General features: G+C 37.2%; 2 protein-coding genes across 6 annotated transcripts; one reads left to right on the top strand and one right to left on the bottom strand.

Moving 5' to 3' along the window:
• cd27 (CD27 molecule) lies at window positions 1-8,898 on the top strand. Of its 5 annotated transcripts, none has more exons than XM_052578130.1 (6): window positions 1-85; window positions 1,330-3,250; window positions 3,752-3,883; window positions 6,508-6,663; window positions 6,830-6,952; window positions 8,197-8,898. In XM_052578130.1, exons 2-6 carry the CDS (start codon window positions 3,079-3,081, stop codon window positions 8,295-8,297), a joined length of 684 nt encoding a protein of 227 aa, XP_052434090.1. In that variant the 5' UTR covers window positions 1-85; window positions 1,330-3,078; the 3' UTR covers window positions 8,298-8,898. The 5 variants fall into 5 exon arrangements, with proteins under 5 accessions (XP_052434090.1, XP_052434094.1, XP_052434092.1 ...); XM_052578134.1 differs by having other exon boundaries at window positions 7-1,305; window positions 3,123-3,250; XM_052578132.1 differs by having other exon boundaries at window positions 7-2,166; window positions 3,123-3,250.
• On the bottom strand, window positions 8,867-18,081 carry si:dkey-260g12.1 (uncharacterized). The gene is made up of 9 exons (XM_052578128.1): window positions 17,933-18,081; window positions 17,522-17,590; window positions 17,277-17,328; window positions 14,501-14,611; window positions 14,165-14,395; window positions 12,634-12,753; window positions 12,501-12,532; window positions 12,253-12,412; window positions 8,867-10,129 (listed from the first exon to the last, which is right to left on the bottom strand). The coding sequence occupies exons 2-9, from the start codon at window positions 17,588-17,590 to the stop codon at window positions 9,882-9,884; spliced, it is 1,023 nt and encodes a 340-aa protein (XP_052434088.1). The 5' UTR covers window positions 17,933-18,081; the 3' UTR covers window positions 8,867-9,881.
• Window positions 18,082-18,667: the final 586 nt, after the last annotated feature.

The following is an 18,667-nucleotide window of genomic DNA, read 5'->3' as shown; positions in this document are numbered from 1 at the left end:
ACTTCCCTATAACTCATGGCTCTGCATCAGCTTCCTTCCATGATCATTACACGAATTATCCGGTTCTTGTCTTAAATTCTGAAAGGTAGGATTTTAAATTAATTTATTGGTTTCAGAATAATTGTTGCTATTAAATATTGCGACTCTAGCCACTAGGGATGTGCATGAATACTCTAAAATAATTATCAAGAGCATAAACAATGATAAGTCCTGTGTAACTTTTTTGCTGAATTTGAAATTCAGTTACTCTCTTCAGTGCAATTGGCTCCCCTAGTGAAAAATATATATGTATTTGAAACTAATATCTTTCATGCTAAGTATACCACAAATACATTTACATATTTATGCACTTAATAGAAATACCCTGCAATTGTACTTTAAGTATACTAAACTGGCATACTTAAAGTCTGCTAAATAAGAACAACTAATTTTGTACTTAATGCACTTTCATTGTCCGGAAGTAATGGTGAAGTCCAATTAAAGATATACTGAAGTATATTTGACTGTGCTAAAATGGTTGGATCTACTTCAGGTAAACTTTAAATATCTTGTATTTAAAGCCTGATATTATTCAAAGATAATCAATAGTGATATTAAAACATTTTAGCCTTAATATGAAGAAATGTGCATTGTGCACAAGTAATACTCCAAATAAAGTTAAATTATAATTATACATTGTAATTCTGAAACGATATGTCAGTAAATATGTTAATACATTTGAACTATACTTAGTATGAAATAAATGTATTTTAAATATATTGCTTTAGAAAGACTCTTTAAAAATATATATTTCAAACACAACGCCACTCAGCCTCGTCATTTTCAAGCCTTTGCGAATACTTCAGCATTTGAGAAAAGTTTCAAGAATTGCACTTCTGCCAAACTTATTTTAAGAAATGTCATAACTCCTTTCTTATGAATCTGGCTACTGGACATATTGCTGAACACACAGTTTCCCTGCAAGAGATGACTAAAATAGACAAAAATTACAGTTTAAATGTTAAAAGAGAACATTTCAATATCAGTCAGGATTTTCATCTTCAACCTTCAAATGAACTTCAGTCAGTTCACAATTTCAGCTGTCGCCTGTAAAGGAAAGTGTGAAAATATTAAGAGGAAACCAGCTTAAATGCAAAAACACACCAGTAACAGGTATGTGACGGAATAGAAATTCACGTTGACCTAATGTGACTGCTTAGAGGAGGGGTCTCACTCATAAGCGGAAAACTCTTTTACTCGAAGCCTGGTGCAGAGTTCAGAAAACTGCCTGCCTGTCAGCGTGTGATGTTATCTGTATGTGCTGAGGTAACATTTCTTATATCTTCGCAGATGTAGCGATGTTGTGGTGAGCCCTCCTTTTACTGTAAACACTACTGAGTTTGTGTGTGTGCACGTGTGCTGCGGTGGCATGTCAATCTACAAACTACAAGAAGGACATGACTCTTCTCTCATAGTGGTATCAGTTCCACCGAATCAAACCAATGAGTTGACAGCTCATAAGTGTGAGTAACAGTTAAGGAGAAAGAGTTAGTGGATCAAGATTAGATAAAGTGAATTCATGTTTTGGAAAATAAACCAAAAATAGAAACCATTATGGCAGCTCTCAGACAAAGTGTACTTTATGCGAAGCAGATGCTTTAATCTAAACTCAGGATAAAATGATGAGCTTCATGGATTCTGTGTGATTGGATGTTATTCAACCACTGGCATCACTACTGATTTCACATCTCAGAATGAGTGTCTGTTAAGAGCGTGTCTTTTTACTCATGCTTTTACTCAGAATGAGACATGATGATGGATCAAGACCCTTTTCATCTAGAGTGTTTGTGTGCGCATGTATTCATTTCAAAGAGAGACGGAGAGAAAGAGAGAGTGTGTTTTGGAACTAGTTTAAAGTTAAAAGAAGACAGAAAACCTTTAATGGAACATTTGGGGTAGAGGAAAAAGATGCGCAGGAGAAATATCAACAGAAAGACCCGCTGCTGCTATTGGGGGTCCTGAGGACACTCATATAACGTTTGTTGAACTTAGTTTAAATATGACTCATCTGACATTTCTGATAAAGATTTAATGCTGAAGAGCTGTCCCCTCATCTTCAAAGTTTCAGAGGGGCCTGACTAACTCACAGCTCTCGTCTTTTTCTCCTATCTGGTGCATGCTCTCAAGGTAAGACTTCAGCCACACTCTTCTGAGGACTTCACTATCATAGAGCATATTTAAAGGATGCGGGATTTAACAGGGATGGTAAAAAAGGGTCAACTTGTATGTGATGTTGCAACAAATCTATAGTGATCTTATTGTGAGACTAAAAAATAGTTTTATCAATGTAAATTAAAAGTTAAAATCAATGACAGCTACAAAAAGGTAACTAGGTCAAGCTGATTTTAGTAAGCGAATGGCCGGATCTGTCAGGGTTTTTTTTTTTTTTTTTTTTTTTACTGTGCTGAAATGTTCATTGTATAATCATTAACACTTAAAGTATTTCATGCACTTATTTGTACAGAGTATGGAGATGAGCAATAGCAAAGTAACGTTATTGACTCATTGTTTGTTTCAACAAAATTATGTTTGTTTTGGAATAAAAGTATTTAATTTTAATTAGAGAACTTATAATTTCTCATAATGGCAGAATAACATTACTAACTCACTGTTTGTTTCAACAAAATAGTATTTGTTTTGGGGAAAAAAGTAAGGTTTTTTTTAAATATACAACTTTTCAAAAGTAAAACAAAAAATCTAATAAAAATATATATGTTATATTAATGTTAAGATGTTAGAGATCAGATGTTAAAGATAACATTTCTGCTAATATATATATAAAACCTAACCCTAACCCTAACCTAACCCTAACCCTAACCCATATATGTTATTATTATTTATTTTTTTATTGCATATTTAATTGATCATACTTTGTGACAAAAGATCAAAATAAAGGGAGGGGACCTAATTTAACCAAAAAATTATTTATCAGTAATTATCACATTTAACATGAAGTGAGGCCAGTCACAGCCAAGTAATATATTCATGATTTGTATGACTTAACAGTCTCTGAACCCATTTAAAGTCATTCCAGGTGTCATGTGTCATTCTGAGCCTTCACATGCTTCTTTTTTCTCTTCCAGTAAGATGCTTGCCCTGCTCAGTGTCCTCCTGCTTTCATCACATGTCCTTCCACTCGTCCAATCAACGTTGTGCGATGACAAAACAGAGTACTTATATGACCAAACATGCTGCAAAAAATGTAAACCAGGTAAATGAAATTAGCTGCCTCATCACTTGTGTGCAGTGTTGAGTCAGATATAGAAAAAGAACTAGGCTGTTGTTCGCTTAGGATAAGATAATTAACAGAGTATAAAGACTAAAGTGTAATGTAATTAGTCTAATGTTAGAGACAAATTATTATAGTATTGATTGTATACCGTTTACGCACCATTTAAATGATGTTCGGCTCTTTGCGGCATATTTCGAAAAGTCAGGATGTGCCGATTGCATTATATAAGAATATTTCAGGGTTCAGCTATAGTCTGGTTTAATGACATTTATCTAAGGTCTTTGAATGACACATCAAGTTTCTCGGATGAGGATGACTTGTTCTCTGAACTCAACCATGTAAACTCTCAAACCAGTGAGCGTTGAATACTGCGTTCATGAATGTCATCATTTTGTCAGAGTCAGCATGATTCTGCCACACTAATGTGTCAGTACTTCTCCTCACATGCATGTTTCCCTGCCTTTGTGTGTGTTTATACAGGAGAGTATGTGTTAGAGAACTGCAAATACCAGTCTGCTACTCAGTGTGCGACATGTGGAAATGGCTTCTTCACGAACGACTATAACAGCTATTTCAACTGGTGCCCTGATTGCAGAACGTGCACCAAAGACTGTATGTCCACTCGATTTCTTTATGATCATAAAACATGTTGTATGTTCTTAGAATGATGTTCTGAATCTTCAGATGAATCAGTTTGAAAAGTCATATACTAGAAATACCAAACATGACAGTAAAACAAAGCAGGGGCTTCCCCTTCAGCAGATCCTGGTGGGTTTTTAGTATGAAGGTACTGTAGGTGGGGGTCTGAAAACCGTCTGGTAACAAACATGATGTAGGACAGCAAATCTTGAAAATACATTGTGTAGCACTGGAAAAAAACAGGTGCACCTGAGTGGTAATGGAAATAACTGCCTACAGAGATGTTTTGATATGCAGATGTCCTGCTGAAGACTGAATTTGACGATTAAACAAGCTAAATACTTAATATACAAGCTAAAATACAAAAAATTGTCATTGGGAAGAAAAGGTGATATAGCAAGCAAAACGAGAGAAACTAATGTTTAAAGTAACTGAACAAACAAGTATTTAAAAGCTTGTGCCAAATGACACTTTAGTTGAGATTGTAGATGGATGTTATGGTCAAATGACCTGGCCAAGGAGTCTCGTGATAAAAAGTGATGAGCAGAAATGAAAAGTGAGTATCCTGAGGTGGTGTGAGAGTTTATTTGTGAGTCAGCAAAAAAAAAAAAAAAACAGTTTGAGCTTGCTGTTTTATTTTGACACTTGTCTTGTTGAAATGACTGTGCTCACATAGAAGTGGAGGCACTTTTATGTCCTAAAGGGTTTCATTCTTTTTGTTGTGAGATGGTCACATTTGAACTCTTCAGTGTCACTGGATCCTTCAGAAATCATTCTAATATTCTGCTTTGGTGCTCGGAAATAATCCTGGGTGCATACACACGTAGTCAGAATTGTTGGTACCCTTGGTAAATATGATCAAAGTGAAAATGGGTGAAAATCTCATTGTGAAATAATTGTTTTTCTCAAATTCACATTGGGCACAATTATTGGTACCCCTAGAAATTCTTATGAGTAAAATATATTCATAGTTACAATTTTGAGCACACTATTATGAACATTAAATTATCCAGCCATGGCTTCTTGTTTCACAGGAATATAAGTTATTAAGGGAATTTAGCATTTGTTTCCCCTATCACAATGAGAATAACCAAAGAACATATTTCTGATGTGCAGCAAAAGATAACTGAGCTTCACAAATTAGAAAGTGACTTTTAGGGAAGAGCAGTGAAAATTCCCATTTCCACAATCAGGGCAATAATTAAGAAGTTCCAATCAACAGAATGTTACAAAATGTGTCTATATCGTCCTAATGCATGATGTGGAGGAGAGTCTGAGTGGCTAAAGACTCTTCAAGGACCACAGCTGGAGAATTACAGGAAATAGTTGAGTCTTAAAAACCTTTAAAAAATGATTAAACAGCACCTACATCACCAGATGTTGTTTGGGAGGGTTTCAAGAAAAAAAATCAAGAAAAGAAAATGCTCCCATCCAAAAACAATCCCCAGTTTATTCATTTTTCAGACACAACTGGAACTTCAATCAGGACTAGCTAATATCGGATGTAACTACACAATTAGATTTTTTTGCAGCAAAGACTCAAGATGGGTTTGTTGAACACAGGGATAAAAAGTATCCCTTGTGTTAATGAAATATACTGCTGTCGTGGGCTTATATTTCTGCTGGAGTCCCTGGACATCTGGTGAACTGAAGAGGAGAAGCTGGGAATCTGTAGGATCTGGAGTGATTCTGGATGAAGGAATGGTCTCTGATCTCTTGTCAGGTGTTCTCTGACCTCATCAGGCATTATAGGAGACAACTCAAAGCTGTTGTTTTGGCAAATGGAGGTTTAAAAAACGATTGAATAAAAGGATGCCGTTAATTGTGTTCAATGTGTATTAGAGAAAAACATTTATTTCATAATGATATTTCCCCCCATTTTAAATTCTTATCCTCCAATGAAAGGTTAGATTTTTGTGATTTTTTTTTTTTTTTTAAGATCAAAAGGATTAATAATGCAGATTTATTTTCACAGCCTTTGATCATATTTATCAAGGGTTCCAACATTTCTGACCACGTGTGTATAAAAGTGTATGAGAAATGGTTGTGTTGCCATTTTTTTGGATGCTGTTAGAGTTTTTTCAGGATACGTTGTTGAATAGAAATTTCTAAAGAACAGCATTTATTTGAAATTGAGGTCTTTTGATACATTATAAATGCCTTGGCGGTCTTTTTTGATCAGTATACTTTTTTGTGACTTTGCTGAATAAGAATATTTATTACTGACCCCAAATGGTTGAACAAAGAATCTCTGAGATGAAATGTGATGAAAACAAAGAACGGTCAAGGTAAATGTGAACACTGCATATTTTTCTATTGTGTGGGTCATTTACAATTAAACAGTAATTCTGACAATTCTTACAGAATTTCATATGAAATTGTATTCAATTCAATCAATCAAGTTATTTTCACCACATCTCAAATCAGCTTTCATTTTTGTGGTAATAATGGTAGAAATAATATTTTTTGATGAAATTTCTGGGGTAAACATTTTAATTAAATTAACTATTGTTTGATAAGTGTGAGCTCTCACAGTTGGAGAAACGAATATACACTTATAGTGCTACATAAGCCCTTTCACTGTTTTAACTTTGCAGATATGACGTATAAGAAGAACTGTACGACAACAAGTAATGCAGTGTGCACATGTGTTGAGGGCTACAGATGCACAGACAGTGATTGCCAAGCGTGTGAGAAAATTCAGACAGCTACTGTTCCTTCAGCTATTACTACAACAATACCGCCCACCCATGGTGAGTGTCCTGACCCGCTGTGGTCAACCTGTTAAATTAGTTGCTGTTGAAGGCAAAGAGTCTATCACACACACAGAGTATATCAGGTGTATTCTCTATTGACCTGTTTACTCTTTCTCTCTCCTTTTCTCCATCCATTTGCTCCTTTTCTATCAACCTCTTCCAGATATAATGTGGATCTCGGTGAGTCTGTGTTGTGCGTGTGTGTGTGTGTGCGTTCTGCTCACCTGTTTCCTTCTCATCAGCAGAAATGCACGACAATATGGATGGATCATGCCAGCATCACCTGGTCAGTGCTACTATAAACAACACATCAGTGCTCTTTATACACTTGCATGAGTGCTTATTATACTGACACTCCATTGCATGAATAATATAATATAATATAATATAATTCTCAGCTTGTATATCTAATAATATCATATCATATGATATCTAAAATGGGCTCACCATCTATTTTGTGTGTTTTCCAGTTTGTATATAATATAATATAATTATAATCCAAGATGGACTGACCATCTATTTTGAGTGTTTCCCATCTTGTTTATCTAATAATATAAAATAATATAAGATAAATGAGCAATATCATTGAGAAAGAGAGCAATACTGTCTTTATATCAGCATGTTGAACTGTGTCTCTGGCCTAATCACAGCCACTGATATAGAGCCGGTATTGCTCGAGGTATATTACATTGAACAGTTCGACAACATGAGTGTAAAAATATACAAAAAACAGCAGCAGAGTGTCATTATAAACCCTTTGTGTGGAACTAATTCAGATTCAAATCTCAGTTTGACAGTTTAACAGCTGAGCTCAAGCCTCCTTTACTTATTCGGAAATGTCACTTTAGAACTAGTAACGAAGGAACGCTGAGTTGCTTCATTAAAAACTCATTGTATTACTTAATTAAAAGCTCACTGTATTATGTGGTGTAGAGTATTGTTTCCCCCTTTATCTGATACAGCATTCATTCCTTAGCTCAATCTCACATTCATAATAAAACATGAGTTTGAATGTCCGCTGAGGAAAGCGATATCTTTGTCGTATTATCCTTTCATCTGTTAAGGATGATTTCCGATGACAGTGCTACTCACTGCATTTTTTGATTCTTACAAGCTGTTATTAAAAATAAAAATAACTTCCATTTCAGTCTCTTTCAATACAAAATTCTTAAATGCTCACTTGTAAAACAGTCACTTGTCGCCACCTAATGGTGGAAAAATTTCACAAAAATTACCATCACGCACTGTTTCCTAATACTAAATATTACTATGTATATAAAATATTATTTATTTAATAATAAACAACAACAACAGCCATCATTAAAGTCGTGCTGTAATATAGAGTATCTGAGTAGAGAAAGAACGTTCTGACTACAGAAATCCTATGAAAACTCATAAACCCATTTTAAAAAAAAATATTCTATTTTTAATTAACCTCTATAGTCACTTAATTATAATATTTAGAAGTAAACCAATTTGTGTGATTTCCATAAAATTGTGTGTTTAATATTTCACCCAATGTTTGCACAGACAAGAGCAACTCTGGATCCAGCCAGTGCACAGAGGAAGAGGAGGTACCAATGCCAGTCCAGGAGATGTGTGGAAAGACTGAAAAACTGGAGGATGTCTGAGAAAAGAGCAGGAAAAAGACCACTGATGCGTCTGTGGATTGAGTATTTAATCTGATACAAACCTGCAAAATCTGTACTCAGGTGACCCATCTGAAGGTTTTGTGAGAATGACTGTCCTTCCTGAGAAATGCTGAGATAGAGAGAGATTTGTGTTGCCACTGCACATAACATACAACATAGAGCTAATCTTTTTCAACAAATGAAGGTTTTATTCTCTGCTCGCTTGTTTGTATTTATAATTGGGTAGTTTTTGGTCACCATGCCTATGGACTTTTCTAAGTGTAAATGAATGTATGAGGTAAAGTGCATGTAAATTTATTGTTTATGAAGCTTTTCATTTATTTTAACATGTCTCAAAGTAATATGAATTTATAGAAACTGCATCTATAAAATGATAATAAAATGAACAAAATATTGTTTCAAATATTTTAAAAAGCAGTTTTTGATGGGAATATAGCATTTCATTTCCTAGAAGTATCTTAAAGTATGTCAACTACCTACCCAGTTGTATAAAATAGAAATTGTATTTGCATTTGCTATGAAATTAATGAAGTGCTCTGAGAAACATATACAAAAATAAATCTTTATTGGTTTTATTGCACTCAATGATTAATATCAAGTTTAAAAATGTGTATAACAGCGAATGTAAAAAATAATATATGATGACACAACAGTGTGTTCCTGTGCTCTGCTTAATGACTTCTAAATGAAGAAGCAATGTTGACATTTCCAGACCACCATCAAAATGTCAGGGCTTTTTTGATGGCACAATCCATCATGTCTGTCGCTTAAAAACCAAAGGAAAGAGGAAGAACACTGACAACATTAACCAGGGACTTAACGTGTTTGAACACTGATAAACTGCGTGAGAACAAGAAACTGTTTTTGTGTCTTTTACATTTGTAATAGAATTAATTACAATTAATTACAAATGTTTTGTATTTCGATAATGTCAAGACTCAAATGCCACAGAAGTTAATAGATAGATAGATAGATAGATAGATAGATAGATAGATAGATAGATAGATAGATAGATAGATAGATAGATAGATAGATAGATAGATAGATAGATAGATAGATAGATAGATAGATAGATAGATAGGAAATTATGGGAAACATTGCAGTTATAATGACTTCAATAAATGTACATAAAATACATTTCACAACATCTGTGAATCTTTGGTCTTCTGAATGTTTTAGAGCTGCTCTTGCTTTCAAACACTTCCTGAGAGTCATTCAGCCATCGTAAGACGTGAAAGCCATTGGTATCGACTCTTCCCACAGTCAACATCAGCATCCCACTGCCATTCTGATGGTTTAGAATCAGTGGTTACGCATAAATGTAGTTTATGGGTGAAATTGCAAAGCTGGCATGAACTGTCAAGCTCATACGCAACAAGTATGTGGTCCATACTGTTAGTCACACACCCAGGCCTTCCCCTAACACAGCCTGTTGCTCTCTAGATGAAATCCCCTGCTAGGGTTAGAGTTTTGCTACTGGGTACTCATGAAGCATCAGTTAAAACAAACCACACCGCAGTCGAACAGTACGGAAGAAGACGGACACAAATAATCCGTTATCCCTCACAGCACCTCTTCTTTAGATATGTGACACTCTTTCCCTTGCTCTTGAGATGGGAAGAAGATGAAATCGTTCTCTCTGCTCCTTTCCTCCTCAGACAGATGGACGGGGGGAGACTGAGGGCAGGGCACTTTGATATTGCTTAGCGATTCTTCTTGGAGTTGTTGTGCTTTTTTCTCGCCGCCATCCAGTCCAAACTGATTGAGCAAACTAACAAAAACTGTCTTGGGACCGTAGATGTGAAGAGGGCCTACGAGAAAGAGAGAATGATGATTTTTCATACTATTTGCACGTTTTTTTTTTTTCATTGCTTTTTTATGTGGTTCATATCCAATCCTGTTTCTGCCACTGAATAAAAAACAAAACAAGGTAAGTGCGGCTTTTTATTTTATATTTTTGACATTTTTCATAGCAAATGCAAGATGTAAGAATTCTTGCAATTCAGACTATTTTTCTTGCAATTGCAAGTTAATAACTCGCATTTCTCAAAAAAAAATTTCTTGCAATTGCGTTCAAGTTATAAAGTCAAAACTGTGTGATAAATACGTCTCGGTTATGTATGGTAACCCTCGTTCCCTGAAGGAGGGAACGGAGACGCCACGTCGCTGATCGATGAAAAATGGGATACCGCTTCGATAGACCAATCTACTTTGAGTGTAAACTAAACGAGCCAATGCACATTGGCATGCAATTATTGCATCCAGCTGCCGCTGATCACAGTGTGAGTATAAGAAGGCAACAGGTGCTATGCATACCAGGTTTTCGCTGAGGAGCCGAGCCGGAGACCACAGCAACCATGGCAACAGGACGTGGCGTCTCTGTTCCCTCCTTCAGGAAACGAGGGTTACCATATGTAAGCGAGACCTTCCCTTTGAGTCGGTCACTCTCGATGCTACGTCGGTCACCGACGCAAAATGGGATCTACCAAAGCGCCATGGGTGCTGCCCCTTCCAGTGCCCTGTGCGAACCGCCTGCACCCCTATAAGGTGAAGGCCGGGGCTTGGAACAAGTAGTTCCACTCACCATTGTCAAAGCACTACCTCACTGGGTGAGATTAGAAAACACTGGGAAAACGTATCCGTTCTGCTTGGAACAGGGACGCTGAGGAAGCCTCATCCTTCCCAAAGGAGGTCTCGGGAGCAAATACACATATAGCATCCGTTTAGGTGTATATGGAGAAATTTGAGGTGATTAAAACCCTCTTGGGAAGGCAGAAGTCTGCCGGGGAAACACAGGCTCTAAGGCTATACCATGGACTATACACATACGAGTCTTAGGTCTCAGTAAGGAACCTGGCCTTCCATGGTTCTCACGGATTCATCATGAAAGCCTGGAACCAGGCGTTCAGCCGTGTCCAGCTGCCTAGGGTGATGGAGGATCTCAACAGGGTCTACAGTATGTACACTCTGGAGCAGTTTAAGTCTAGTTTAAGTCTAGTCTACTTTTAAGTCTAGCAAGTCAATGCTAACCGGGGCCTCTCAGTGCCACTACCCATTTGAGGTGAGAAATCAGGAGGATACCGGTTCTACACGAAGGCTATAGAACCTAGCGAACGTGTTAGGGGTTGCCCAGCCCGCAGCTCTACAAATATCTTTCAGCGAGGCACCACATGCCAGCGCCCAGGAGGATGCAACACTTCTAGTTGAGTGAGCTTGCAACCTGAACTAGCAGGGCACACCTTGAGCCTGATAAGCCAGGGCTATGGCATCCACAATCCAGTGGGCCATCCTCTGCTTAGAGACGGCACTCCCCTTCTGGCGGTCTCCGTAACAGACAAAGAGCTAGTCTGAGGTCCTGAAGCTTTGTGTCCGGTCTACGTAGCATCTCAATGCTCGGACGGGACAGAGTAAAGCCAGGGCTGGGTCTGCCTCCTCCAGGGGCAGCGCTTGCAGGTTCACCACCTGGTCTTTGAACGGTGTAGTGGGAACCTTGGGCACGTAGGCAGGCCGGGGCCTCAGGATTACCTGGGAGTTAGCCGGCCCAAACTCTAGGCACGAATCGTCGACCGAAAATGCATGCAGGTCCCCTACCCTCTTGATGGAGGCCAGTGCAAGCAGGAGCAGAGTTTTCAATGAAAGAAACTTTAGCTCAACTGAATGCAAAGATAACCCTTGAGTGAAAAGTCTGTATTACATTTAATTTCATACATAGCCTACATGAATATACATACAAACAATTTATGTGATATTTTAAGCAGCTTATTGACCTTGTCACACAATCATGAGGGTCTACAGTGGTCCTCTTGATAATACAATTTTCTGTTTTGTGTTTTACTGCATTTTTATGTATATTGGTTTGGCCACTTGACATGATTTCACAGTCAAATAATTTTTATAAAAGAAGAAAATTACAAAAAGCTACTCTTTATAGTACCTAAATTGCCAGCTGGAGGCACAGCCTGCTCCGAGCTGATTGGCTGATGAAACGAGCAGTCTGTGTTGTGATTGGTGGGTGTGCTGCCATGTGACAGCATCTCCTGGGCATGGGGCTGCTCATCTGGTTGGCTAGTAGGAGGTGCAGTCTCACTGTCCACCTGAAGAGATTGAAGGACTGTGAGTCAGATAATTCATGACTTGTTCACAATCACATACTGCCAAAGTGTACAATGGCTCATTACTAACCTCCATATCACCCAACGAGCACTGCCTGACAACTAATGAAGAAAAGAGACGGTGAGAGGTAAGATAAGATAAGGATTAACTCACAAAACATAGGAGAAAAAAATGAGTTTGTGTTTAGGTGTGTGTTACTCACAATGTTTAAAACATTCCTTCTCTTTCTTCCTGCAGAGCCGGAGGAACAGCGTAAGGATGATAATGGATAGCATTAGAAAACTTAATCCACATAAAATCCACAGAACAAATTTACTGTCACCTGTAAAATAAACACAGGGTTCTGAGTTAGCATTCATGTTGAGATGAATAGCTGAACAGGTTCAATGGAAAAGATCCTATTAGGGAAAGATTTCCCTAATGAATGTCTGCAATTAAATATCTAACGAATATCAAGACTGAAGGAACTTGTTTTGACTTTCTACTGTGCTGCACGAATGACCCTTGAAACCCGGACATAAGTTTGAATGTGTTGTTAATTCCTGAAATAATGTTTGTGGTTAACACAAGCTCAAAATACTTATGTCAGTGTTAGATACATTAGTAATGCAAGACCTTGCGTGTGAATCTAACGCTTTAGGGTTCATGAGGACATATTTATGTATTAATTTATTTTACTTTGGTTTGTTTCAGAGCTTATTTTCTGCAAAAATCCATGACAAAAGTCAGGATTTAAGTATTCAACCCTACCTCCTGCTCCTCCTAGTGGCAGGCCACTTACTCTACTTTAAAGAGGTCCTATTATGCCCTTTTATAAAGCATTTATTTTGTTTTTGGGGGTTTCTAAAGTTTTCATGCTTGATTTTCCAAAAACATAATTTACATAATTTACATTATTGCAGCACCCCTCTTCCCAATCTGTCTCAAACACACTGTTCCTGTTTCAATGAAACCCCTCTTTCCAAAATATGCAATGTGCTCTGACTGGTCAGCTGGTCCAGTGTGTTATGACTGGTAAACTGCCTACTAAAGCAGCTCTTGATCTTCGTCTTCTTCACGGTTATTTATTATTTGGTTTCACTGTTTGGATTGTGTTACTGTCTGCAAACAATGACAAATATTTTATCCAAAATCTGTTTTCACGCCACCTTATATAAAAAAAATTACTTCAGTTCATTAGCAATTAATATTTGTATATTTATTACATTAAGTTTTAAATTGTGATTTACCACCACTCGCACATCATCCACCTCATCCCCCACCCCCCAGGCGTCCCTTATTTTTCTGTATTGAAGGTGGCAACCCTAGAAATGGTATGCTTGTCAGTGGCAAAACTACTTTATTAAAAAGGTCTCTTTGTATGCCAAATATCAGGAGGAAACATAAATGTATTAAATGTATATTTCTATACTACATATAAAGAGTTGTTGTTTTTATCTTAATGTGTGTTATATTTATTTGCTTGGTAAATGTCTTTTTTGGTTTTGGTTCTTTTGCTGTTGTAGGTACCCCGTAGAATAGATAGCCAATTATTTCTCCTTATTATTGTAATTGGGTCCTCTTGTGAGCATAGGCACATGCCTAGCATGAATCCGGTCCTGGCCATGGGGCCTGATGCTTCAGAAGCCCCTGTCAAAATATTGGCCCAGTCCATAATCAAACCTTGCATCAAGCGTACTACCCCTAGAATACAACTGTACATACATCATGCAGAGATAAACAACAGTGCTTACCCAGTTCAATCTTAGTAGATGAAGTGGTGGATGTAGTGGATGTAGTGGATGCAGTGGATGTAGTGGATGATGGGACATCAGCAGAGGTGGAAGATGGGATTGTGGTGGGGGCAGCAACACAGGAGTCACATTGGTCCGTGTATGGATCGCGCAAACAAATGTAACCCTCTTTACAGCGACAAACTAAATTTGATGTCCTTGTGCAATCCTTCTCCACCTCCATGTTGTATTCTAGCATGCACACATACACACACACACGTTTTGCCATACTTCCTGTTTCTATTATCACTTCATCTTGTTTATAATATCATTAATTAGGTGTAACAAGCTTCATACCAGGTCTGCAGTTCTGGAAGCAGCGGTGGCATCTATCCTCTCTGTTTTTCTCACTTGTGTAGAAACCGAGATCGCATTGAACACACTTATTGTCAGAAGTGTAATAATATCCTAAGAGATGGTGAACAGTAGGGAAGACGAAGGGGAAAAATAGGAAGTGGAAATGCAGAGGACAAAAAAAAAAGAACATTAAGGTCAAATCAATTCAAAGTAAAGAAGTTTTAGTCTATATAAGTTGAGTTTGTCTAAGATAGAAAGAGGGCAGAGGCCATGCAATTGTTGGTCAAATTATGAAGGTGTTAGATGGATGTCTTTAGCTTGAGCTGCATCTCTCACTTGTGTGAGTGTGAATTGATGACGCCGTGTAAAATTCAGAAGATTCAATTGGTCAGATTACAGTTTCTTTCATAATACATGAATGTTTTGGGTATCATGAAGCAACTGTACTGTGATCTGGTATTTCTGCTCGAGACTTTAGCAGCTCATAGAACCATTAATGGTAAAAGTTATGAAAGCTGGCACATTGAGTGAAAAGTGTCTGAACATTTATCATAGCAAATTCTAACTCTGTCCTTCTTAAAATTTCAAGATTTCATGATGATAGAACGGTTGTCATATATCGCATCAATGAATTTGATGGCATGCATCAAAGGCTGTATGTCTGCAGCTTTGACTTATTAGCACTAATGGTAAGATTCTTATTTGCATCGGTGCATCAACATACACGTTAACAATGCAATGCATCGATTTAAAAAAGTGTGCATCGGATACAAGTTAGCATTTGTAGTGCGATGCACTGTTTCTAATATATTTGTGTCTGTAAAAAACTATTTATTTATATATAATTATTAGTAGATTATTACTGAGAAATGATCAATAATTCTATCATCACATTTTCTCATTTCTACTTCTGCTACGGGAACATGACGTGTCACAACATTATGGAGACCGAGGTGTAAAGCCCCATTCACACCAAGAACGATAACCATAAAGATAACTATAAAGATACCGATATTAGCGTCAACACCAGCGAACAATATCGTCTGTTTATTCTAATTGCACACCCATCTGCTGCTTTACATTTTCGAGACCGTTATAGCAGAACGGATTCTGATTGGCTGTCAATGTTTGGATTTTTCATCAGCTGGAAACAAAATGGTTCTGAATGTGATTCCAATGATATCGTTTCTCAGTGCATTTATCGTTATAGTCGTTATATTATCGTTTTAGAACTACATCTTTATTGTTATCTTTGTGTTATCTTATCAATGATCTATATCATTGTTATTGTGCATAGTGTGAACGGGCCTTTAGAAGTCAGAAGGCACTTAAGTTAATTTATGATTCAGCGTCTGTCTGAAACAAAGAAATAAAAGCGAACTATCAGTACCAAATTGAATTGCATAGCATCATATTTTTCATTGCATCGTATTAATAGTATTGCATTATATTGAATCGAATCGAAATCGGATTGCACTGCATCATAATGGGGTAAACTGTATCTCATCAGTAGCTGCTTCTTTAATGAATTATATTTTTGGCTATATATCGCATATATTGCTATTTGGCGTATAGCATCTTACACTAACTATACCACATCAATTCGGTGTCAACGCCACCTATTGGTCAAAAGTACTAAGCAGTTATGTCACATTACAAATGATTCTATTTATGGATTTTGCTTAAAATAATCTCCAATATTTTTTTTGTTTTTGCAGTTGGTCGCTTGCTGCTTTGAAAATTTGCCCCTCATTCTACCGCTGTTGTGCATGGGCCCTTAACTGCTGCTTGCAACTATTTTTTATTATCATAATCATAAGCGCACAAACTTGTGCATTTAGCGCATTTAGTTTTACAGTTTAATGAACTTTAGTATTCTTATTTACCTGTGGTGGCTAATGAATCGGTCTTGTTCATTCACAAGAAATAGTTTACTATGTTGAAAAATGAAATGAGGGGTGGGATGGGGTTTCTTGTTACTGTAATTTGTTTGATTGACTTATTTGAAATAATAATAATAAAAAAAAAAAAATTCCACTAACCGAACATTTTTAATCAAAAGTGCATTCTCTAGTTAAACTGATGCGTTCCCCTAAAACTCTTTGCATTTTCTAGAAAACTATTCTATAAATAGTTTTTGCCCTCCCACCTCAAATAAGTCCCATAAGAAGAGGTTTGCAAGTTAAAGCAAAAGTTTATCAGAAAAGTGCAAAGGTTTTTATTTAACTTAATGCACTGCATAGATACTAAAAGGAATATCGTAGCACATTTAAAAGTAATAACTTAACATGGATTTGACTGCACAGATATTTAGCTCAAAGGGCAAATGTTGAATTGTTTGAGGCGGATGTGGGTGCTAGCACACAGACACACTCACATACATGCACCACACTTTTCTGCACAGACCCAGACTTGCTGACTGAGGTCTCTTAAAGGGATAGACGAGAAATAGCATCAAAAACAGGACGTTACAAAGTAGCTCAAACAGGCAGTGGCATTCTAATGAAGGAAGTGGTTTATGCTTCTGTGTCAGAACATACCATTTCCCATCACGAGAGAAAAAGAAACAGAGGGAAAGGAAGAAGAAAGAACGGTGAAGAAAAACCTAATAAATAACCAGTGATGTCCTGATTTCTTGCTCATCACATATGTAATACTGGGAAGTGTTGTGACAGAAAGGTACGCTGACGCACTCCACAAAAACGGGGAGAGAGTTCAGAGAAATTGATGCCGGATACGAGACTGAGAGAAATAATGGCCCGAAATGCTTTCTCACCTGGATCACACAGCTCTACTGGAAGGGCCCTTGGATTTAGCCTTTTTCCGTCCTGTTTAAAACAAGAAAATGTGTTATGGATGCATCCAGTTGAGTGACACTGTGTTTTTAAAATGCATTAAAATACGGTTTTGCACTAGTTCTTTAGCAGATTAGTTGAACACAGAGCATGCAGCACACTACGAGTCTCCACAACAAACCATTCTAGGAACAATATATAGTATGCATATTTTAGCATAATTTACCATAGGCAGCCCATACATCAGGTGACCTGTCAGCATCACCATGGCTACAGATAACACTGTGACAAGCATCTGTAAACATACAACTATATCAGTGATCCAACATCACACAAACCCTCCATCAGTCACTGGAGAGCATATACACAAACACAATCAAACTTTCGAATAAAGTACTGTGATTTAGAAGAGTGCTTAAAGTTTCACTTCAGTGTTCACATGTTCATGACTAATAAAACATCTCATTTTGCAACAACCGAGTATGTCAAAAACACAGGGGAAGTAGATTTGTGGATCTGATAAAGACAAGAAATAAGCATGTGACCGGCTCCTACTTTAAGTTAATTTTAAATTGTAGTCAGCATTTTAAAAGAAAGACGATAGTCAAAATAAAAGTGAAAATAGTCGGTAACTCACAATTAATCGAATCCAAAATCTGTCAGCCTCTGTTTATGTGTCTTCTGCCAGTCTGAGTTCTGTTCTGATCAGTTCATCTCATGGTTTCCTCACCTGCTGTGGCTTCCTGTCACTCCCCTCCCTCTCTTTCTCACACTGTCCATCACCTGCTTACTGTTGTGAAGAGAGAGAGAGAGAGAGAGCTTCACTGTGCGGCTGGCACGGTTTCATTGGTGTTTCATTATTACTGGTTTGATTAAAGCTTAGACACATTCAAAATGTGTCTATTTCTAATTGGAGAGTTTTGGGATGCCTCATAAAAATATACACATATGAACACATTCATGTGCTTGCAGACATGTCTGCACGGAGCTGCACACTCAAGTTCATAACTTGAACGAGTTATTTTCATTTTGTATGCAGCTCCGTGCAAAAACAAAAAGGAGTTTGCTGGACATCAAACTGAAAGGTTTGTTCAGTTTTATGTCCAGCAAACACAGGGGTTACATTTCCAGACCTAAAATCGTCATGAAGCAGCTAAAGACAAAAGGTCATCTCACACAAATGTCTGTGGCTTTGATCTTAAATGTCTTTTCACTTCACGCCGTTTCTCTGTCACTTTTTTTTTTTTTCCAGTACTACCTTATTAAGCAACTAAGTGCGTAACAGTCTAACAGAAAAAACAGATACTAAAGAGGAAAAAGTGACCTATAGAATGAAAAAGAAAACACACTATGACACAAAAACTCCACTCCT

Source organism: Carassius gibelio, chromosome B16 (genome assembly GCF_023724105.1).
Source record: "Carassius gibelio isolate Cgi1373 ecotype wild population from Czech Republic chromosome B16, carGib1.2-hapl.c, whole genome shotgun sequence".
Taxonomy (NCBI): domain Eukaryota; kingdom Metazoa; phylum Chordata; class Actinopteri; order Cypriniformes; family Cyprinidae; genus Carassius; species Carassius gibelio.
This window is presented reverse-complemented; position numbering and strand designations above follow the sequence as displayed.

Excerpts from the sequence above, each read along its gene's own strand:
- cd27 (XM_052578130.1), top strand. The coding sequence starts at position 3,079 with ATGTGTCATTCTGAGCCTTCACATGCTTCTTTTTTCTCTTCCAGTAAG. Across the intron at positions 3,251-3,751 it reads CTGCAAAAAATGTAAACCAG|GAGAGTATGTGTTAGAGAAC; the intron begins GTAAATGAAATT and ends GTGTTTATACAG. Across the intron at positions 6,664-6,829 it reads AACAATACCGCCCACCCATG|ATATAATGTGGATCTCGGTG; the intron begins GTGAGTGTCCTG and ends AACCTCTTCCAG.
- si:dkey-260g12.1 (XM_052578128.1), bottom strand. The coding sequence starts at position 17,590 with ATGCTTGTCACAGTGTTATCTGTAGCCATGGTGATGCTGACAGGTCAC. Across the intron at positions 14,396-14,500 it reads CTTCCAGAACTGCAGACCTG|AATACAACATGGAGGTGGAG; the intron begins GTATGAAGCTTG and ends TGTGCATGCTAG. Across the intron at positions 10,130-12,252 it reads GCCTCCAGCTGGCAATTTAG|GCCCTCTTCACATCTACGGT; the intron begins GTACTATAAAGA and ends TCTTTCTCGTAG.